This window comes from Pinus tabuliformis, chromosome J, assembly GCF_031772625.1.
Source record: "Pinus tabuliformis cultivar Carrire ecotype Pingquan chromosome J, CPIR1, whole genome shotgun sequence".
Classification (NCBI taxonomy): Eukaryota; Viridiplantae; Streptophyta; class Pinopsida; order Pinales; family Pinaceae; genus Pinus; species Pinus tabuliformis.
This window is the reverse complement of record NC_142295.1, coordinates 1,076,444,300-1,076,468,496: the sequence shown is the minus strand read 5'-3', so window position 1 is coordinate 1,076,468,496 and position 24,197 is coordinate 1,076,444,300. Positions and strand designations below refer to the sequence as shown.

The 24,197-nt window shown below is 42.1% G+C and overlaps 1 protein-coding gene across 1 annotated transcript in view; it reads left to right on the top strand.

Moving 5' to 3' along the window:
• The window catches only part of LOC149230682 (D-lactate dehydrogenase [cytochrome], mitochondrial-like), a 223,632-nt gene that overhangs the window by 132,310 nt on the left and 67,125 nt on the right, over window positions 1-24,197 (top strand). Inside the window, exons 7-9 of the mRNA XM_089381384.1 lie at window positions 16,443-16,542; window positions 16,857-16,893; window positions 16,982-17,043. Coding sequence (XP_089237510.1) covers window positions 16,443-16,542; window positions 16,857-16,893; window positions 16,982-17,043 — 199 coding nt within the window. The remainder of the gene's footprint in view (window positions 1-16,442; window positions 16,543-16,856; window positions 16,894-16,981; window positions 17,044-24,197) is intronic.

Here is a 24,197-nt window from a genome sequence, read left to right as displayed (position 1 = left end):
CTGAGGGCATTCTCTGTTGGGTGAGCCATTTCTAGTACCTTAGTTGTATTCAGAAATTGCATAATAATAAAACCCTCATATCTGCTGCTATGGTTTTCCCACATTGGGTTTTTTCAGGGACGATTGTCCAAAAATAACAGTGTCCCTTGTGCGATTGTCTCAGTTATTTCAGCTGTTGATCTGTATATATGTTAAGGCTATATTTGTGTTTATTTTCGGTATTTATATTATAAATAACTTGTTAATGAAAAGAACAAGTAGGAGAAAATAAACCAGATAATACAGTAGGGATTTCTGACGTGTCAGACTTAGAAATTTCAACAATATGAACTACATTGGAACTGGAAAAAACCAGACCAAAAAGTACATAAAATATATATTTTTTAAAGAAAAAAAATATATTCATGTGTATCCATATGAATCCAAGCCATTTATACACAAATATGCAAAAGTTCTCATTCATATAGCAAGTAAGAGTGCATATAATGAAAATAGCACTTAGTGCAATACATCTCTCAATCAAAATACATCAAGAAACATGCTTTAAATGGCCTTTAGACTCTATAGTCCAAAAATAAGCATAGTATTGGACTATAATACTACTAGTACTAATGGATATCATCAGAATCACCATCCTTCTCATCCTTAGCCTTAGAATCAGTAGACTGTGTAGTGGGATTTTGAGTCCAGACCCACTTGGGAAACTTAGCTCAAGAATTTCAAGAAGCTCAAATGAATAGTGTGAGTGAAATAGAGGGGAGGGGAGGAGGGTGCCATTAAATAGGTTTTAGGGGGGCCTAGGATTGTTTTGGAGGTGGCCAACCCACAAGAAATATTAATTTAAAAGAAATTGACGTCTTTTGGGTCTCGAGTTGCACTGTATGGAACTTGAAGGTTCAGTATAAAAAGGCTAATTCGGTACTGAATTGGCCTTTTCCATTCCGCGACCATGGTTCAAACTCTTTTTTTTCCTGAAACTAGTCAGACTGATTAGTTCAGTCCAATTCAGTTCGAATAACACTAGCTAGAAATTGATGAGCATCAATGTGGAAGATAAGAGAGGATGTCAGGACCCACTAGAGCTGAAGCTAGCCACCAAGGATCACTGAGTGGATTGTTACCCCTCATTTTGCATCAGTTGTACTTGTGAATTTCTTCATTGCATTTGTGATTTTCATCACAAGATCTTTGGAGGGTTTGGGAATTCACTTGGTTTCGTGGATTGTTGATGACTTGCATGGTGATGTGCCAAAGGTTTTGATGATATATTGATTGATTTTATGATGTTCTACTCTCAACCCTTTACTAGATGGTTGTATATGAGAATGTGAAGTTCCAATTAGAATATTGAAAACACGCAGAAACATATAACAATATAAACAAATCAGATCTTTACTAATTGTTGTTTTTCCACGATATTGGAGTCTAGGTTAGAATCTTACAACTACTGACTCTACCAATCCAAGTATCACAACAAACTACTTTGCACAGCGGAACAAAATACAACAGTAAATCCACTGGTGCACAATATAGACAACTTTTTACAATTTTCAATAACCCAACTTCGTTATATTAACAACTTTAATACAACAGTCTAGGGCTCTCGTACCAGGGATAATGGCCCTCATACATCCACTAATACAAGAATACAAGAACAAGATACAATGATGGTCTAGCTAATGTAGTCGATATTCACAACTCCTCTTGAAGTACCCTAAACACAACTGCTGGTCCTTTTGCTCCGAATCCATAGCTCCTGCCTCTATCAATGGTCCCTCTCCTTTAGGTCACTAAACACGCCTTCCCAACTGCTCTCTAGTTGATTGATAGTCCATCAATGTATCAAAACATAGAGACTCGTGTTGAGTTGTTCACAACTCTCAACTGCCCACTGCTGCTCCTCAACTCCTTTGGGACTTCTTCCCTCTAATGTCTTCCTGCGTTGCTCCAATGAAGACAAACTTCGGGCCGGAGGGTTGCCACCTATCATTGCAAGATGTACTTCTCTTCAATGAACATGGGCTGATGTAATCTACTCACTTGACCTCCTTCCTTTATCCTTCATGGATTAGTCCTGAGCTTACTCAAACAACCTGCCTCTCCTAGCAATCTAAGTGTCTTTCCTTGCATTGCACTTAGGGCTCCCTTGAGCACCTCCTTGCTGGCCTCCAACAACCTTAAGATGCCCACCATAAACCATCCAAACTGATCCAAAATTGGACCCAACACCTAGCAACAAAAGAGGAATAAACTACCTTGCAAACTGTTGTGCATACCTCTTGAAGTCCGATCACTGGTTAGGGCAAACCTATAGCCCACGTCAGCCCTCCATCTTTGGTCAAATCTTCTTCAAAAATCTGCGACCTCCTTCCCTCTACAAGCTTCTGCAACTGGCTGCCTTAGAAGATTGCTACAACCACCTATTTAGGCTATTTCGTCCCTCCCAAAAAGTCCTACAGGGGCTCGACCCTCTCTCGTTAGGTAACTGTGCTTTTCAGTCTATTTATACAAGGAAAACCACCTCAAACCATGGACAAAACAACTCCCTTCTCCACGACCTAGTCTCCTACCCAACTCGGCTTACTCTGTCATGAGAGATGAGCCCTAAAACAGATCCATCCCTCTCATTCGCTGAGCTCCAAGGTCTTGCGGTCAAAACAAAGATATTGCTCCCTATTCAAGTTGCTTTTGTGTTGCACTTGGATGCTTCTTCTAGCCTCACTGAACCTCATATTTATATGCTTCCTTTGGGTGCCAAAGAATTGTCCTTGGGGCACATTTCTACCCTAGCCGACTTGACTTCTTCTTGTGCAAACCCAACCAACACACAAATAAATTCATATGTCACAAATTACTAACCGTTTCTTGGTGTTCTTTGCATCCCCTAGCTCCTTTTAGGGTCCTCTACAATCCCCACGGGTTAGGTCATCAAATCTCCTTGTAGTTTCATACCCACAAGCTTGGGTGCAAAGCCCACACCTTGGGTTCTAAGCCCACAACCACTTTTGTGGTGCCCATTCCTCCAAACCCCGAACCCTAGGGCTTGGAGTACCTCCCAAGCTACAAATCTCAACACTAATCTAACCTCCTATAAGCGTAATAACAACATTTATTCAAAAGAAAGGAGACGAAAAAGGAGAGGACACACTGTATTTACGCGGTAAAAACCCAATTGGAGAAACATCCACGGGAAGGTAATAATGTCTTTACTATCTTTAGAAATCTCCAATCTTACAAGAGCACCACCACAAATGCTTCACCACTTTACAATGATAAGACTATCATATGTCTTCTTGTGTATTTTATGAGACTCCCTAACCTATATTATATACCAAGAGGTATTGAGAAATTACATTCCCATAATACATATGGGATAATGTAATTTCATTTTTTTATATAATAAACTATTACAAGTGTAATTTACTACATGATGAATGTGGGATGTACCTCATTTACATAAAATTAGAGTTTCTTTCGACATAATCTAGACGTTATTACCTTCAAAACTGACATATTCCAATGCTCCCCCTTAATAATGACTAGGGAGATGGAAAATTTATGCAGGAAGATGTGATTACATCAACACTCTCCCTTGATGACAATATCTTGTGTTCCCAAAAACTGTCGAAGTCATACAAACTTCACCTCTGTCATCGATTTAGTGTAGATATCAGTTTGTTGTTCAGTGGGACAATACCTCAAATAAATAACACTATTCACAACAAGATCTCGAAGATAGTGAGTATCCAAGTCAATGTGTTTGGTTTTGGAGTGATACACTGGATTATATGCAAGTTGAATGGCACTTTGATTGTCACATCTTGACTCGATAGCTAATTCATGAACCAAGCCAAGCTCGGTAAGAACATTCCACAACCAAACTGCTTCTTTAAATGCTTCCTTAGCTGCCCTGTATTCTTCTTCATGTTGATTTTTGGTAGCATCAGATGTGTTCTAAGTCTCAAATTTTGCAGGGAGGCTTAGGCATATGTATTCCAAAGAACCTAGAAAGCATTTTAGGAAATTCTACCCGGAGACAATTTTATTAAAATACTTAATTATTTTTAATGGGTCCCTAAGTCTAAACTTAAGAAATTAAAATAATTAATGGGTATTAATCTAATCGTGGATGTAACTTCTAGAAGAAGATGAGGATCAAGCATAATGATCTTAGCCATTGATTAGCTTCTAATATGGGCTGTTGAATGTCAACGAGAAGATTATTTAAGGAGGCTTGAGGGTCATTTGGAAAACACACAAAGAGTTGATCAGTTAGATCGAATTGCTGAAGCTAGAGCAGTGCAGTGATTTCGTAGTGATCACGCAGAGAGGGGCAGAGAGAGTTTTGGCTGGAGTATCTTCTTCGGAGCCAAGAATACTCAGCAGAGAGGCAGAGAGACACATAGAGGAGGCAACGCAGTGCCCAGAGAGGGTGATGCAGAGCCAGGAAGGGCTCACGCAGAGTAGCACAGAACCTTCACACAAAAGTTCGAGATTTTCTGGGGGATTGACGTTCTGAGCCGGGGAGGGATGGAGTCAGCTCCTGAGAGCAAATTGATCCAGCAAAGAGGTGACGCAGGCCCACGCAGTGACTGTGTAGGGGCAGCGCAGAGGTAGCCAGGGACTCGTTGGTTCAACTGTCGGATCAGCCGGGACTTGTAGTGTAGAGTGAGGTAATCTCACTAATTTCTTCTGCCGAGTGATATTCTTTGTACTGGATTGCCAACAAGGCATCCAGAGGTTGTATTCAGAAATAACTTCTGCTTAATAATAAAAACCCTCAGATCTGCTGCACCGGTTTTCCCGCATTGGGTTTTTCCGGGGACGTTTGTCCAAAAACAACTATGTCATTTGTGTTGTATCTTTTTCTTGTTCAGTTTCTTGTTTCAACATATTTAAATGGTTTAGACTGTAGTGTATGTATTTCAATGTTTGCCATAGGAAACTGCAAATAACTTGTTCATGTAAATCTAACAAGTAGGAGAAATATCATCAGTTGCTGCAGTAGGGATTCCAGGTTTAAGGAATTTTCACACTTCACAAGAAGAGAGAGAAATAGTTCTCCACTTCTTACTGGACCATGAAATCAGACCTGAACCAAGCTGAAAGATGTATCGTGCAGTAGACTGTCTATCTGAACTATCACCTGCCCAATCAGAATCTGTATAACCAAGAAGAGAAACTGTATCTCTGCTTGAGTAGAAAACACCATAATTCACTGTCCCTTGTAAATATTTGAGAATTCTCTTTGCTTCCTGCCAATGACTTTCATGAGTCTTGTGCATAAATCTTGAGACCATACTGACGGCAAAAGACAGATCAAACTTGTTGTGTGTCAAATAAATCAAGCTTCCGAGTAGCTGACGATAAAGAGTAGCATCAACACGAGTAATGCAATCAACAGTGAAAATTTTACATCTGAGTGATATGGTGTTGGTGAAGGCTTGCAATCACTCATACTGAACCGAGCAAGTAAATCTGTCACAAATTGAGGCTGCGAAAGAAATATAACTTCAGACATATGCCAAATTTCAAGACCCAGAAAATAGTGCAAGATGCCTAAATCCGTCATTTCGAATTCATTCTGAAGTTGATTATTCAGTTCCTGTAATGATGCAGGCTGGCTGCCAGTGATAATAAGATCATCCACATATAATACAATAATGAGGATTTCATCATCAAAGTGCTTTACATACAGATTCAGATCAGATCTACACCATTTGAAACCATTCTTCAAGAAATAAGTATCAATTTTTTCATACCAAGCCCTAGGTGCTTGCTTAAGACCATATAAAGACTTGTTTAATTTGCATACCAAACTTGAAGTGTCAGCAGTGATAAAACCAGGTGGTTGTTGCATATAAATGTCTTCATGAAGATCACCATTCAAAAAAGCACTCTTGACATCCATTTGGTGTAGTTCCCATTGATAAGATGCAACAAGAGAAAGAATAGTTCTTATAGTGTTGATTTTTGTGTAGCATCGGGAGGTATTCCCACATGCCAAAAGGCCTCCCAAGTCGGCCAAAGAAAATTATGGAAATGAAAAAATTAAAATTATGTATTTTTGGGCTTCATGTAGGCCCCAAATGGTCAAGTCGGCCCCACCATGAAGGGGTGTGACTTTTGGTCAAAAAGTCACCCATTTGACAAATATAAAAACACAAGTTGACCTCCTTATTTGGACCAATTCAAAAACACACATTATTCTATTTTCTGATTCACGCTTGCGAAGTCAAGAGGAGATCTGAAATTTGACTGAGATTAAGAAGCTTCCATTTGACCTAATTTGACTTGCTCTGACCAAGAATCTGCTATTTGACCGAGACCTTGACTGAATTTGACCACATACAGAGGGGCAAGTTTGACTGCAGATTTTGGCTGCAGTGTAATGTTCCTTTCTTGGAAAATCCCACAGAAATCTCTGAGTTTATATGGACTGGTTCATATAGTTGTTTTAACAAACAATTTGTGTGCTTACTAAGTGAAAATTCAGAATAATGACTCTGTTATTCCAAACAACTTCAAGCAATGTTTCCAAAAATGTTTAAACATTTGGCATGCAAAAATCCGGAGAATACCCTCAACAAATAGTTCAGAAAATTAGTCAAAACATTTCAAGAGTAAACTAAGGAAATAACTCCAGCCCAGAATATGAGGCAAAATCTGAATTCATTATTGGGACTGTTCTTCAATTTTTACAAGGCAAAGGGGAGGGCAACACCTGGAAATTCGCCACAGCTGATGAAAGAAAAATGCCATTAATTTCTGCCTGGAAATTAAAATCAGATTCAGCTCCCTCAATAAACAACTTCACCCTTCAATTACAGGTGAGTCTGCTGCAGCAGAAATAATACAGCAGTACTATGCTCTGATGAGGACTCTTTCTGCTCCACTGGAAACACAAAATTCAGCCTGATAGTGAACTGAACTCGGCCTATAGAAAGTGAGAACTTCACCCTCTTCCAAACTGTTATAAAACCACTGTATTGTGCCTAATAATTCACTTCTCCTCTGTTGGATTAATTTCAGTCTTTGATCTGTGCGTATATATCCTTCCTGTGGGTGATTTGGCTGCCCTCTCAGTAGTGGTATCTTCCTTTGATATCATAGTAGATGGGGCATTGGAAAATGAGTTCCTCCTCCATTTATGGCTCCTGTAAGTGGCATAACAAGAAAACATTGTTCGATTAGAGGATGTGGTGATTTGTCTCAAATTAGAGTTTGTGGAACTCACGTGAAATTAACCAAGGGGGATTCTAAGGAATGGCATTTAGTTTGTGCATGTGACTGGAGGTCAGACAATGACACCATATCTCAATTGTAGAAAGTGGTGAAAATCGAAGGTCATCTTTGGGCCAAAAAGCTGTAAGGGTGTGATCTAGGTAATTTGGATATATTGTCTATAAATATCCTGTTTGATTGCTTGATTTAGGTCCCACTCAGATGAAAGAAGGTTCCCTAGCATATGTAGGGAGCAGTGAAAGGGGGAAGATGGCCTGGAGAGATGGGCACAAATAGAGTGCCAATGACGTTCATAAATCTCTCATATACATGAACATAAAATATTGCTAAGAAATGTACTTTAACATGATATTCATATGCATAGGAGTTGGTCATGATGATACATTTCAATTTTTTAGGGGGGCTCTTTATACATATGAGGCAACATACCCTTTGGCACTATGAATATCAATAACACCAAACATAAAAGACACAAGTGCCGTATGCACATAATGCACATATGTATGCTCATCCCCTCATAATTGCTACATGACTTGTTAATGCTCTCATTATATCACCACTCTTATCATGTACATAATTACATTATTCATGGTAATAATCATTTTGGGATAGGACAAAGCAAGTAGATGCCTTCTAAAAGTATGGAGTTATTTTATAGCATGTGTAAACAAGCTATGCCTCAAATCTTCTATTGTTTTTCAAATTTTTATAAGTCCTTTCTCATTATTTGAGGGCATCTCCTTTTTGACTAGTAGTAGTTTTTTTTCTTGAAAATGCATCATACATGTTACCTCCCAAACCTACATTTCAAATCTTTATAAAGTCTTGTAACCAAGTGTGGTCCAAAGGGGATTTAGGAGCCCAATGTCACCACAATAATGCTTTCTCTTGCTCTAGGCTAATCTTTTCTTTTGGCACAAGGGGGGAAACCCTAGGAAGGATTGCTTAAGATATTCTTTGAAATAAATGGTGAAATAATGGACAACTGTCAACTCAGCTGGGGGATGGAGTCAAGATCAAAGTCAAGAGGGTTCAAACAATATGGAAGGAGTCATAATTAGTATGTTATTAATATGTTCTAATCAATCGCATGGACTTCATAGAAATTAAAGGGGGAGGACCCTTCCAAAAGTGCGCCTCTTCAAAAATTACAAATCAACTAATGTGCAACCGTGAACAATAAAAGATAGGGATAATCTCTCAACATACATAAATGACTATAAATAATCAATTATTGAAAAAAAATAACAAGAAGCGACAAGGAGGGTTTCACTTCAACATTATTTCTTCTTCTTGGAGTAGAATTTCCCTTCTTCAAAGGTTACTTCAATGATCAAATTCATCCATGAAAAGATAAGATAAGACTGTGAACCTCACAGAAATTTCCCATAACGTCCTTTCTCTAGTTAGACATTTAAGTAAGCCCTTGGAACTTCTTCATGCTCCTTTGGCCCATTAGCTTTTCACTTTTTATATGCACATTCTGCTATTTATGTGTATCGAACCTAGGTCAAACTCTAATTAGGGTGCTCCTGCAAAAAGCCCCTTCTTTTTCTCACAAGCTTTCCAAGAGGCCAAGATTCAACTTTGAAGGCTAGGGAACACCTCCAAATGCTCCTCTAAACCATTGCACACCACTTCTTTTCTCTACATGAGTGCTCTAATGATCTAATTTTTCACCTATATGGAGCTTATACTCCTTTTTGTTCATTGGGTCAAGGTTATGTTAGCTTTTGGGGTTACTCTGTAAGTGTTTTGATTTTGCTAGGAGAGCACTATGTTGCGTAACTCCTTTTTGATGCTTCATCAACATATAGATGGCTTGATTTGGGGGATGTTGGACTTTCTTAGAGTGCTAGCATGGCTCCATTACTTAGGAGGTTGTTATCTTACTTAATTGTTGACTAGCCCATGGGTGCACACATTTGGGGAGTCGGTTGCTTGATTAGAGGAGCTACCTATCTAGGAGGAGGAGCATTGGGCACTTGGAGAAGGGAACTCAGCTCTTGTAGCTTGGGACTGTTACCTCTCAAACTAGCAGGGGTCCTAAAAGGGGATCCTTGAAGGGTTACTACTAGGCTAAGGGCAACAATGGAGCGATAGCCCACTGTCACCTCGGCTAAAGTTCCCTACACTTTATGGACTTTCACCGATGGGAGGAGACTCGTTATGAGAAGGATCACGAAATGGATGGACTAATGATAAGGCGAGGGGTGATCCTGGAAGCCTATTCACAAGAGAGGCTCAAAGGTGACTGCTAGCCTGGCAGTTTGGAGCTCGAGAATTAGGCCTACCTAGAGAGCAGATTGGATCAGCTCGTGTACATGCTACAGAAGTGACTTGCAACAGTGTTAGGTGGCAGCCCTCTTGGAGTCTCAATGTGTTGTCCTTTGAAGGACTAAGGGGCAACTAGTGAGCAGTACGAGAGCAAAGGACCGACATGATAAGATACGACATAGAAGCTGCAACGACGTTTGTCATTGTATCTTGTATACCATAGACTGTTGTATTATTCAGATTTGGTTTAACATAACGAAGATTGGGTTGTACATTATTGTACAATATTTGTTAAAAATTGGGTATCTTGTGCATATGTGATTTACTGCTTTATATTTTCCACTGTGCAAAGTAGTTCTTGTTGAGATTCTTGGTTTGGTAGCATCATAGATTTTAAGATTCTAACTTGGGACCCAAGATCGTGGAAATTCAACACCTAGCCCCTAAAGGGAAGGACATGTCCAAGGTACATCCTTCAATTGGTAGGTTTCTGTTTCATGTGGATAATGATGAGGTGGATGGGGGCACAAGGGTCTCAAGGCCAAATGCCATGGGCTCAAGGGTGGTAATGGTGAGGGATGTCCACATATTTGGGTGTATGAATGTAGGAGGGAGCAATCGTGCTACATGAGTTACTTTGACCTTTGTTTTTCCACCCTTATTTATATGCCTTTTTGCCTTTTATTGATGTGTATGATATAACAGTGATTACCCCCTTGAGGTGGGGCAATTCATTGCCCACCAAAGGTTGGGACATACATGGGTTTCTTAATGATGCAAGGGGCACTCGTAGGGTCCTTAGGAACCAGGGTGACGACCATAATGATAAGGGGTAGAGCTCATGTTTGGCTTTTTCCCACACGCTAAATTTTATTGTCTCGACCATCTTTTGCATTTTGTGGTATTATTTCCTTTTGTATGTGGCCATGATATGCTTTTATCTTTTTTTTAGCTGCATCAACCTCTGGGGCATCGTTCCAGGCCCGACCTAGACATGTGGACAAGGGGAGGGGGAGTACTAGAGCCTTGTGGACCCAGTGGTCATGTGGACCCAAAGAGGGAAGATGATGAAATAGGGCATGTAATGTGTGGAGGGGAGTGAAAAATGTGGAACGGGAAAACGGGACCGCGCTACCAAAATCGGGGTTTCCCAAGTAGTGCCCATCCTAAAGCTGCAAGCCAGTAGGGGAGATCCCACGGGACTAGGGTTGAGGATTAACCCCCCAGTTAAGGTAAGGGAACAAGACTACAATCAAAACCCTTCCTCCTTCCAAGTCGCCCAATAATCCATACCCAAGCGTGGCCAAGAAAAACAAGCATAAGCACTTGATTGCATAATGAAAAGAAAACCATACCTTTAGGATTGGATGGCCCACCTTCAAATATACGATCTCGACAGATGGGTGAGGGGACATATGACTGGCTCAAGAAGTGGAGACTTCTGCCACAATATTGGCTACACTGTTGGCTGTCAAGGGCTTCCGGCTGAAAACTGTTGAATTGGATGTGCTCTAGCCATGAAAATTGGTGAAGAGGCTAAAGCACATGAGATCTCCAAGACCCATAAATGGTTTGGGCAGATTCTACCCGGTTAAGGAGATATTAAAATAATTAATATTTTTAATGGAGTTCCTAATTCTAAACTTAGGAAAAATAAAATATTAATGGGTATTAATATAAAATTGGGTTAGAAGGTTTCAAATGACATGGATCAAGCCAGATCTAATCTTAGCCATTGATTAGAGATGTAATCTCGGCCGTTGAAGGACCAACAGGAAAAGTATAAGAGGAGGCTTGAGGGTCAGCTGGAGAATACACCAGAGTGATCAGTCATTCGATTTTCTAGAGCGGGGTTTGCTAAGAGAAATCGGATCAGTGATTAGTTTGCAGCGAGTACGAGACAAAGAGGAAGAGATAGTGTCGGAAGACCAACGCAGAGGCAGAAAGGCAAACACAGAAGCTAGAGGGAGCCACGCAGAGGCTAACAGAGGTACCACAGAGGCCAGGAGGGCCTGCATCATCCACGCAGAGGCTGCAAGAGTGACGTAGAGAGCCAGAAAGGCTATGTAGAGCCTCAGATAGATGTCGCAGGGAGGTTTCAGGCTGACAGAGAGGCCAGGAGTGTTGACACAGTGCTTTAGTTGTGTTGGAGAGGGTTTCGTGGGGCAGACTTGCTGAATATCTGCTTCCGAATAGAGAGGTATTACTGCTGGATTATTTTCTCTGTTGGGTGAGCCAGTTTGGCACCCAGTTGTACTCAAGGAAACACCGCATAAAAAAATAACCCTCAGAATTTCTGCACTGGTTTTCCCAAGTTGGGTTTTTCTGAGGACGAGTTGTCTAAAAATAACGGTGTCACTTGTGTGTTTGCTATTTCTTTCAGCTGTTGATCTGTAGATGGTTGAGATTGTATTGTGTTTATTTCGATATTTATATGTTTAAATAACTTGTTCATAATTAACAAGTAGGAGAAATAAACCAGAGAATACAGATAAAATTTCTAACGGGTAATACTTAGAAATTTCAACATGGTATCAAAGCGTGGTTGTAGATCACAGGAGAGCTGAAGGCACCAGCTGAAGCAAAGCATTTGCAGCAGAAACAACTGTCCCGAGTGACAGAAGCTGTTCCTTGCAGAAAGCGACAAAAGAAGGCTTGACGCAGAGGGACTGCGTCATCAGTTCGGGCAAGAGAGAGGCCAACGTAGAGGTTGAGGAGGGCAGAAAAGGCTAACGAAGAGCCACGTAGAGACTAGGAGGATTGATGTAGTTGGCTAGGGGAGCATTTCAGCCAGTGCCGAGATTGCGCAGAGCCTAGAGGCTCAATCCTTAGTCGCTGGGGCATAGGAAGCTGTGGGCAGAGTACGGGGAGTAAAGCTGGTGGGGTGTTGTTGCAACTTGCTGCCGAGATAAAACAGTACCTATTGGGGCAAAACCAAGGTAGAGGGAGTCACTACCTAGGCGGATTTCTAGCCAAGAGATCTAGATCAATGTTGCAGGTGCATAGGAGATCGAAGAGGTGCGACTCGATGGTTGGCAGGCAGATTTCTAGGAGGGAAATCGAGACTCAGAGGGAGTCTAGCATAGAACTTCCATACGGGAAATAGAGACTTAGAGGCAGTAGTAAAGAGAACTTCCAGAGGGAAGTAGAGACTCAGAGGAGTCGAAAGCAAGAGCAGAGAGATGGCCATGAATGGATTGAGGGATCAGGACAGACTAGACAGGGTGTCCAACTTTGTGGTCTAGAAGGCCAGGATCCTGTCCATTGTAGACAGACATCGCATCAAGGCCTTTGCCTTGAGAACAGTGGCTATCCCAGTTGACCCAGCTGACAATGAAAAGTACGAGGAGGCAATGGCCAAGGCGAAATGCATCATCCTTGATGGGGTCAAGGATCATGTGGTCCAACATATTGCCGAGAAGGAGACGACAAAGGAAATGTGGGACACCTTGAAGATGTTGTACTAGCATACTTCCGTGCAGAGGAAGATGTTACTTGAGAATCAACTGCGGTCATACCAGATGCAGAAGGGGGAGCAGATAGATCACTTCCTCGGTAGATTGAAGGAGATCCGGGACCAACTAACTTCCATAGGGGCCACGCCGGATCAGGAGTTGATCGTGAGGACCGCCCTAAATGCAGTATCCGAGGAGTGGGAGACATTTGTCTAGAGCATTCTGGGCAGAGCGAATCTTCTAGATTGGGAAGAATTGTGGGCAACTCTTCACCAAGAAGAGATCAGACGACTGTCCAAGATGGGAAGTAACAACAAAGGAGTCCGGATCAAGAATGAAGAGGAAGAGGATGCAGCTCTGGCATTTGCGGGGAAGCAGGAGAAGAGGACGAAAAGGGACCTCTCCAAGATAAAGTGCTTCAACTGTGGGGAATTGGGGCATTATGCGAACCAGTGTCCGAGGAAGAAGACTAAGGGAGAGGTACTTGACTCCAAGGCAGTGCCAGCGAACGCAGAAAAGGAGGTAGAGGAGGATGACGATTGTGCCATGAGTGCTCATGTACCTCTAGAAAGGAGGTGGGGAGACATCAAGTTATCGTCAGGAGGACTACAGGCGATGAGGGGCAGGATCCTTGAAGTACCCAAACTCTTGGATCATACCTTGCTACGGGAACCCCGAAGTGAGAGTAGCAGGACTGGCAAATGTCGGTAGAAACGGATGCGGATGAAGCGGCAGAGAGTGCTACAGTGCAGTAGTCCCGGGCAGCGCAGAGAGGGCTGTAGTAGTGCGAGAGGCACAAAGGAGGTTGCAACAGTGCAGGATGGCACACAGAGGTTTGCAGTGGTGCGAGAGGTTGGGAGTTGTTGCAGCAGTGCAGAGGCAGTAGAGGGAGCACGAGATAGCGGCAGAGAGAGCTTCAACATCGGGAGTGTTTCTAGATTGACAGGGATGTCAGTAGTTGGGTGGATCAGTTACTTCTTAGTAACTGAGTTGCAGTGCAGTAGCAGTTGGTAGTAGCACAAGGGCAGATGCAGTGTTGGGAGAAAGGACCAGCAACAGCACGGATGCAGAGGAAGCTACTGTATGGTTGCAACAGTGGCAGTGGCAAAGCCATGGACAACAGTACAGGATGCAGCAGTGCAGAGGATGTTGGGTGGGGAGGCCTAGCATCAACACAGGTATCGGTGTCGTATAATCTGAGTGATGCTCAGTGTGGAGTATTACTAGAGCACAATCCTTGCTAAGAGGGAGTGTTGATTTGGGGTAGCATCGGATGTGCTCTAGCCATGAAAATTGGTGGAGAGGCTAAAGCACATGAGATCTCCAAGATCTAGAAATGGTTTGGGCAGATTCTACCCGGTTAAGGAGATATTAAAATAATTAATATATTTAATGGAGTTCCTAAGTCTAAACTTAGGAAAAATAAAATATTAATGGGTATTAATATAAAACTGGGTTAGAAGGTTCCAAATGACATGGATCAAGCCAAATCTAATCTTGGCCGTTGATTAGAGATGTAACCTTGGTCGTTGAAGCACCAACAGGAAAAGTATAAGAGGAGGCTTGAGGGTTAGTTGGAGAATACACTAGAGTGATCAGTCATTCGATTTTCTAGAGTGGGGTTTGCTAAGAGAAATCAAATCAGTGATCAGTTTGTAGTGAGGGGCAGCGAATACAAGACAGAGAGGCAGAGATAGTGTCGGAAGACCAGCGCAGAGGCAGATGCAGAAGCCAGAGGGAGCCACGCAGAGGCTAGCAGAGACAACGCAAAGGACAAGAGGGCTTGTGTCATCCACGCAGAGGCTGCAGGAGTGACGCAGAGAGCCAGAAAGGTTGCGCAGAGCCTTAGAGAGCTGACACAGGGGGTTTTCAGGCTGATGCAGAGGCTAAGAGGGTTGATGCAATGCTTCAGTTGTGCTGGAGAGGGTTTTGTGGAGCAAACTTGCTAAATATCTGCTTCCGAATAGAGAGGTATTACTACTGGATTATTTTCTCTGTCGGGTGAGCCAGTTTGGCACCCAATTGTACTCAAGGAGAGACTGCATAATAAAATAACCCTCCGAATTGCTGCACCAGTTTTCCCAAGTTGGGTTTTTCCTGGGATGAGTTGTCCAAAAATAATGGTGTCACTTGTGTGTTTGCTATTTCTTTCAGCTATTGATCTGTAGATGGTTGAGACCTTATTGTGTTTATTTCGGTATTTATATGTTCAAATAACTTGTTCGTAACTAACAAGTAGGAGAAATAAACCAGAGAATACACATAAAATTTCTAACAGGTAATACTTAGTAATTTCAACAAAAACAAATCTAGGAGAAAAATTCTCGTATGGGGTCACCCATAGGTGGTGGGTGACATAGCCCAAGGTGTGGATTAGGCGGCAACACTATGAACAATGCACCTTAAAAATGATGAGAAACAAATAATTGCAGTGCACCTCAAGAGGGAAACCTGTTTTTACAATGAATACAATGTATAAGATAAGATTTGATAATTCTAAGACTAGGTCTCCTTGGTATATATATATAGGAGACAAAGGGTACAATCATAATGAAAAACGGTACAATGAATGTTTCTTGCCGAAACATACAATATAACAATAGAAATGTAATAACCTGATATCTAGGGCTTAGTAAGGGGTTTTAGGGTTAACATGGGGCTTGTCTAGGGATTAACAGAATTTCTGCAATCAATAAAAGAGACAGATGCCAAAAATATTAAAAGAAGAGGGCTATTGCATCTCTGCTCTTATATATAGCTAATCTCTCTATTAATGACCATGTATGTACAATGGTAGGAATGTGAAAGAAGAAAGTATTTATGGCTCTTCTGCTATGCCCTAGGTGGTCTCCCATTGATGCATTTGGCGTTAAATTTTTGCTTACTCCTCTGGAGCCCTTCGTGTCAACAGTTTCTAACTATTAACCACTTTTACGTGCAGTTTCCATACCTGTACAAGAAGCACATACCAGTTACTGTTGTCAGCGAAGGTGGCCTCTGAGTGTAGGCTGCAGCTAGTTACTGTGGGAATCTTATTGCATGAAATGAATTTTGTGATCAATGCCTGTATGAATCAGAATCATTGAGCTAAAGTCTGAAACTGCTTTTGGATATTTGCCAAAAGTAGCTTAATCTTCACCTTACTGGTCCATGCCCATTAAGGCTTAATGATTGATGCTAAGAGCCAAAACCCATGTGCATGCTTGTATGGGGTCTTAGTCCTTTTTGCAATATGGACTAAGAGTGGTTGTTTGATATAAGCAGGTTATCTTAAATTTGATGCATGTGAAATATATGGTGTCGAATTTATCATTGTTCCTCTTTTAATGAATTTCTAAAGCTCCAAATACTTCCAAATTGATATCTGGCAAAAATTTCAAAACTATACTTATTAACGTAGTCTTAACTGTGTATTGTGGGTTTGAGGTAAAACTTAAATTATTTTCATTTAAACTGTCTTTGGAGGTGCCCTTCTTAGTGAAAGACTTTTCTGCTTAAAAATAGGACCTGGAGCTACAATTGGAGGCATGTGCGCAACACGTTGCTCTGGCTCTCTTGCAGTAAGGTATTAATCTTATTTTAAAAAGTGTTGCAAACTAGTAACATGCTTTTATCTGGGGTTGAAAATCAATATTCAGTAGTGCTAAACTTGAAATCAATAAATGCAATATGGATGTTTGGTTATTGTACTTACAGTTGGCACACCCAATACTTCAAATTTTATGTTTAAGTGCTGCTTAATTAGTGGGAATTGATGGTTAAACTGTGCTTTGCAAGGCATTTGTTACTTTGTTTCAATTACTAGACAGCAAGAAAAGCGTGCAATTTCTTATCTAGTACATTGGTAATGATTGCATTTCAAAACTCTCATGATTGCAGATATGGAACTATGCGTGATAATGTTATTAATCTCCAGGTTGGTTTTCTCTACTTCTAAACAATTCTTGCTCGGTATTTTTCAGAAACCCTTTCCAAAGTGCTCAACATTTCTGTCACATTGACAGGTGGTTCTAGCAAATGGGGATGTTGTTAAGACGGCATCCCGTGCACGCAAGAGTGCAGCCGGGTATGTTCCATTCTGATTTCTTCATGAATTACTCATATGAATACTTGCAGAGGAAATAATTGTTGAACATGTATCCATGTTAGGCTTCCAAAACTTTGATATTTGTTCTGGGAGAAAATTGTAGGTTAGAGAACAAGAAAAGATGAGAATTGAAAAATAGGTCATGGTAATTATTACCCCCCGAAATGCAGATGCATTTTGAGATTCCTTACATCGGTATAAATCTGAAGAATATTGGCATTCTTGTGTTCTTGAATGCATTGTTGACTGTGAAAATAATAGCGACTACTCCAGCTTTACCTTTTTAGTCCTGTAGCTTATGCTCAGTGGTAAGGGTGCCCAGTTTGAAGATTTCTTTCAAGCATGCATATGAACCCTTAACACATCATTTACACTGGAAAATGAGGCTGCTGTTATTAGTTTTTGAATGCTGACTTGAAAGCTGGCCGCTGCATCAAGGACAGCAACATGGGCATCAGATGTAAAGACCAAAGGTTACATCATTAGATGGAAATGGCATTGATGACTGCCACTGAATTTATATCTACAGAGTCAGTTTGATGATGCAAGCTAATTCAGACATAGAAAACAAGTCAGCAAGGAGAAGAATACAGATGGAGTTCATTTCTACGTTTGGTCATTGACATTTAGAGTTCAAAAGGCATGGAACATCAACTGAGAAGGTGCCTCATCTGAGGTCTTGCTCAGATTTTGCTGGATATGTTTGTGACTATGAATGTTTTCAGTTCTGAAGAGCAGTTCGGTGTTGCAAATTGAGGATGTTTGTTGTTGATTCCATGAGGAGCCAGCCTATGCACAGGGCAATGCTCTTCATTGAATTTTGTTAAATTATGGTATGTTCTATGCTTAGAGCAGTTTACTTCTTTTCTTCTTATTAACTACTGATTAGCAATCACATATATACATTAAGTAAAGTGCAGATAGAACATTAAATGATCGACAGAAAACAAGCCAAGACAAGAGACACAAGATGTGGCGGCTAGCCAGGGACAAACCCCAATGCCGGGAAACCCTTTGATCAAATCTTCTTTTATCTTCAATAGTTCAGCAGAGAGAAATAGTACAAAATCAGAATTCTGTAATTTTATATTAGCAGCAGCAAACCCTAAATCAACAAAGTCAAACTTAGTCAAACGAGATGAAATTGACCTCCAATATGCTTGGTCAATTTCCTGATCAACTAGTCTTCGAACAGCCTAAAGAATCAGCCCTTAAACAACCCCAAATACACAGTCAAACTGCAGTTGACTAAAGTCAACCTGCTGCCCCAAACTAGGGCAGTCAACGCTGGTCAAACCTGAGGTCAGATTGCCTCAATTTTCGTGCCAAAAAATGCGGCCTGCCTAGGAGAGGCAGCCACACCAAAACCACACTCTTCTAAGGTCAACGCTTGGTCAATGCTGGTCAAAGAGACCTTCAGCAGCTTCTACGTCCTCCTTGCCCTACTGCGTCCTCCTTCCCACGTGTGAGCTGCTCCTTGTGTAACCCAAAGCTAAGGAGAGAGACAGAAGAAATGAGTGAGATGAGATGATGATAAAATGAATCAACCTCACTTGTATTTATATGATTCACTGGGCATGTGTGCCACACATTTCACTGCTGGCCGACCTTTACCATTTGTCAAGTAAATACAAATAAATTCATAACTCCATAAATACTTGTCGGGATCGGATGATATTTAGATCATTCCTACACCTCTCGACAAGAGGAATCTAGGAAAAATATCAGCTGCCATAAATGAGATGACCCACATATAGTTTGGCCCTAGTTGCCAATTTTAACACTCCCTCTCAACTAGGGAGAACTCCATCTGCTAATCTGTCTGGTCGTCGGTACTGTCCCAGCCATCAAATGCACTACCTTGCACTGCTGGCTCTGCTGAACTATGAAGAAGAAAAAATAATCGAGGATATATCATACCATCCTCCACTGACCCGAAGTCAGTCTTAGAGTGTGTCATACCACTCCCGCTGATCCTAGATCAGTATCATTGATCTCAAATCAGTGGAGGTCATTCTAGCATAGGGAGTATGGTAGATACAACGATGCGTCCGTCGATAGTACTACTAATGGTCCCTAACCTCATTTCCCTACTCATTGATCAAATGAGAGGTACTTCCCATTAGTCCCAGACTGCATGGGTAGGATGCCTCGATAGGAGAACTAATCATCCTGTCCACAGGAGAATGAATCATCCTGTCCAATAGTCATCGCAGGAGAACTAATCATCTTGGCCCACAAGAGAACTAATCAATCCTGTCCCACAGTCGCCACGGGAGAACTAATTATCTTGGCCCACAGGAGAATTAATCATCTTGTCCCACAGTGGCCACGGGGTGTCATAGGGGAAGGTTGAACCTTTCACCTTGTACATAGTGCACTTCCAGGGGATGGTGAGTCGCCCTGTGGTCGCATGTCGCTCCAAGAAGTACCCCGCGCCCCCCCTGGTGCTCCCAGAGCTCAATATATGCATCATACACGACCCTCATAAGAGGCTCTCTCAACGACACCAAGTCGTTCTCAGAAAGTCGAGCATTTGACCTTTCCTAGGGGATTTGTCAAAATTTCGGCGACCTGTTCATCTGTACTGATATGTTGGAGTCTTATTGCTCCCCGCTATACCATATCCCGGATATAGTGGTACCTGATATCGATGTGCTTGGAGCGATCATGAAATACAGGATTCTCTGGTTGTCTCACAGGATCACGGTAGTATCCGATGTGAATCCAAACAACTCATTGAAGAGCTTCCGCAACTAGATCGCCTCACAAGAGGCCATATTAGCAGCCTCGGCGGTGCTCAAAGCCACCAACATCTGCTTCCTGCTCATCCAGGATATTAAGGAAGATCCCAAAGAGAAATAACACACTGCCTGCCCAATCAACATCGGTATATCCAAGTAGTCTCACATCTCTGACATTGTATCTCAACCCATGAGTGATTGTGCCACGAAGATATCTCAACAGATTCTTGGCACCAATCCAATGTGTGTGGTGAGGCTCAACCATATGTTGACTCAACGTGTTGACTGCAAAGCATATATCCGGACGAGAATTCACCAAGAACATCAATGCTCTGACGAGTTGACGATACTCGGTAGCATTTCGTAAAACAGGTCCGACAGCACTACTGCTTAACTTCTTGAAGTCAAGCTCCATCGGGGTAGTCACGGGCTTGCAATCCACCATACTGAATCTCTCCAATATTTTCACCACATATTTTCCTTGAGATAGGAAAATCTCCCCTGGTTTCTGCTAGACTTCCAGTCCTAGGAAATAGTGCATTAGTCTTAGGTCTCTCATCTCGAACTGGGAAGCCAACTCCCTCTTACATTTGAGAATGAGAGGGTCTACATCTGTTAGAAAGAGGTTGTCAATGTATAGCACCAGTATGAGAGGATTGTCATCTTCAACCTTAAAGTAAAGGTTAGGGTCGGCTTCACTCCTAGTGAATCCCAGCTTCATTAGGTAGCTATTGATGCTCTCATACCATGCTCGGGGTGCCTGCTTTAGCCCATAGAGGGCTTTTCTTCAACCTGCATACGTGAGATTCCCGATCATGAATCTCAAATCCTTCGGGTTGTTCCACATAGACTTCCTCTTTGATCGAACCATGCAAGAATGCGGTCTTGACATCCATCTGATGTAGGTTCCATCCTTGCGAAGCAGTAAGGGCTATGATCGAGTGGATGGTGGTATATCGGGCAACAGGTGCAAATATCTTGTCATAGTCTATACCTTCCTTCTGAGAGAAGCCACGAGCGACAAAACGAGCCTTATACTTTTCTGCACTTCCATCAACTGCATACTTTATCTTGTAAATCCATTTCGAAGTGACAACTGCTTTGTCCTGGGGTCTGGGGACCACATCCTAGACATCGTTTTTCATGATGTACTCATATTCCTCAGTGATAGCATCCTTCCATACTTGATGCTTGATAGCTTCTGCAAATGATGAAGGCTCATTTTGGATGATCATGCTCATGATGGTCAAGTAGCCCTGATACCTAGCCGGCTTCTTACTTTCCTGGAAAGTCCCTCTAGGTGCAATGTGTCCTTCAGTGTCATCAAGTGTCCCCCTAAGCCATGAAGGCCTCTTCCTACAAGAGGAAGGCTCTTGCGGAGGGGGATCAATACTATCCATAGGTTCTTCCACATCGGGCATCGTCTCATCTTCCTTTTCCTTCGGTTCCCTGGTGTCAGCTTCTTTAGATCCCCTTTGAGTAGGAAGATTGTCAACTTTGCTAAGAGCCATATCTTCGTCAAAGGTGACATCATGGCTAATTTCGATTTCCCTTTGACCAACCACATAGATTCTATAGCCCTTAGTATTTTTCGCTATAGCCCACGAAGATTCCTTTATTTCCAGATGCACCCAATTTATTCCTTTTCTCCTTCGGCACATGAAAATATACAGGACTTCCAAAAATTCTAAAATGAGATACATCAGGTTTCTTACCAGTGAATATCTCTTCGGGAGTCTTGGAACCCAATGCTTGGTGAGGGCATCGGTGTTGCACATATACGACGGTATTCGTAGCTTCGGCCCATAGAAACTTCAGAAGTCTTTGATCATGGAGCATAGCACAGACAACTTCCACAATCGTACGATTCTTCCTTTCTGCCACACCGTTCTGCTCAGGAGTATATGGTGTTGTAGTCTCCCTCTTAATGCCAACCTCTTTGCAAAAGTCATGGAACTCATTGGATTCATACTCAGTCCCATTATCAGTCCTTAAGATCTTGATTTTCTTTTTGGTTTGATTCTCGATCAAGGCATTGAAGTGACAAAACCAAGTGAACACTTCATCCTTCTTTTTCAAGAAGTATATCCAAGTCTTGCGAGAATAGTCATCTGTAAAAGTGAGGTAATATAAATATCCTCCCAAGGAGTTCACAGGCATCATACCAGATATGTCTGAGTGAACCAACTGCAATATATCAGATGTCTTGTTTTGGCTTGAGGGGAATGGTCCCCTTTTGAGCTTCCCTTCGGCACATCTAGGACATACACCTTCTTGCTCTACTTGGAACTCGGGCATCCCTGTCACCATTTGTCTTGCATTGGGTAGAGCTTTATAATGAAGGTGAGCAAACCTCTGATGCCATAGTTCGGACTAAAGTGATGTGTCACAAGACATGAAAACCAGCGGACTTCCTTCGACCTGATATAATGAATCGAATCGAAACCCAAAAGTGAAAGCTTCTTTAAAATTCTTTTTCCATACACGTACCTTGCCATTGATGAAGGTCACCTTATAGCCTTTGTCTTCCATTGCCGAAACAGACACTAGGTTCTTTTTGAGATCAGGTACATATAGGACTTCTAGCAAATGAATTGTATTACCCTGATTCAATTTAAGAGTGACATTCCCTATGCCTTTCACGGGATATTTTGCGTTGTCCCCAAGAACAATTTCCAGGTTGGTCTCCTTCTCTATCAGATTAGAGAGAGCTTCTTTGTAACTAGTGAAGTTCCTTGAGGCACCGCTATCAATAAGCCAATTTCCCAGCGAGTTCGGGGGAGCAGTAGTAGAGAGGGCCACTGGTATACAATATTCATCTTGCTTATTGCTAACAACGTTAGATTCATACCTGGAGTTTCTTGCCTTTTTGAAGGGTTGTCCTCTTCCTTGATTTCCGGTATTTCTTTTACCTCTGCCATTGGACCTGCCATTCCTTTGATTACCTTGAGAGTGATTTTGATCATCGTCATGGTGTGAGTCCCTCTTATCAGGGCACTCCCTCGCATAGTGGCCCATTTTGTTGCAATTGTAACATCGTCCTTTTCTTCCACCCTTTGGTCTAACCTTTCCTTTGGATTTAGTCCCAGTATTGTTTCTTCTATTAGCATGAGAAGAAAAGGCAGAGAGATTGCCTTTAAGTGCGGGCATTTCTTGCTCTTCCATCCTTGTTTCCTCTTGAATACATCTAGCCATCAATTCCTCAAATCCTTATTGTTGAGAAGAGTAGTCCTGAATATATACCATTCAGGTGGCAGTCCACCAAGAGTTGTGATAGTCATTTCCTTGTCAGGAACTACTTCCCCGATAGATAGGAGACCATTCTTGATCTTGGTGATCCTTAAGAAATATGCTTGCATACTTTGATCTTTGCCCTTCTGATCCAGGTGGATATTGGTGGCCACTTGCCAAGTCCACTTGGACCCTGTTGTAGCTGTTGCGACAACACCTCCAAAAATCCCAGTAAACATAGAATTTTTGGACCCCCTACATCAAGCCTAAGCTTCGGCCCTGTTAGGCCCTTCCCGAAGTTTTGTTAGTGTCAGTAAATCCGAGGGAATTCCACATTTTGGCTAAGTTAAACCAATTCGCAACTCCATGAGACAAAATCGGGTCGCATAATCGCAACGTGACTATAGCATATACCCGTGACCAAGACAACCCTTGTGACCTCAGCAACCTGCCAGTCGCAAGGTCGCAAAGTCGCACTCTCGACCGCCTATATTCCATGTGACCATGTGACTCCGCGACTCGCAAGGTCGCAAGATCGCATTTCCGATTCACATCTTCCAACGCGACTTAGCGACCATGCGACTTCGCGACTCGCAAGGTCGCAAGATCTCATTCCTGATTCACATCTTCCAACGCGACCATGCGATTTTGCGCCCCTTGAGTCGTAAGGTCGCACTTTACCTCCTCGTGACCTTTGCGACCTCCACACTTGCGATGATTTTTATAAATAGGAGGGCACCTCGGTCGCATTTTACAGAGCTCTATTGGTCGCACTAGAAGGCATAGATCCCTCCGACCGACTTCGCACGCGCGTCCGACTCCGGTAAGTAATGGTCACCCCTCTTGCAATGATTATTTTCTTCCAAATGGCATAAACTGCATCCCCTGACCTCCGGTTGACCTCCTGCCCTATGGTTTAACTCGTTATTTAGCTCTCCTCCCCGGTTGTGCCCCATAAATCATCCTGGCCTTCCCCTACTCTTTCACTCTTCCTTACACCTGTTCCTCCTGGTTAGATCAAGAAATCGAAGTCTTACCTTTTTTTTGAAAGTGACCTAGGTCCCCCCTAAGTTGTCCAGAGGCCTCCTCTGGGACAATCTGAATCGTAGTCGCACGCCCGCGGCCGTGATATCCTTCTCGCTGCGACTCTGCGACTCC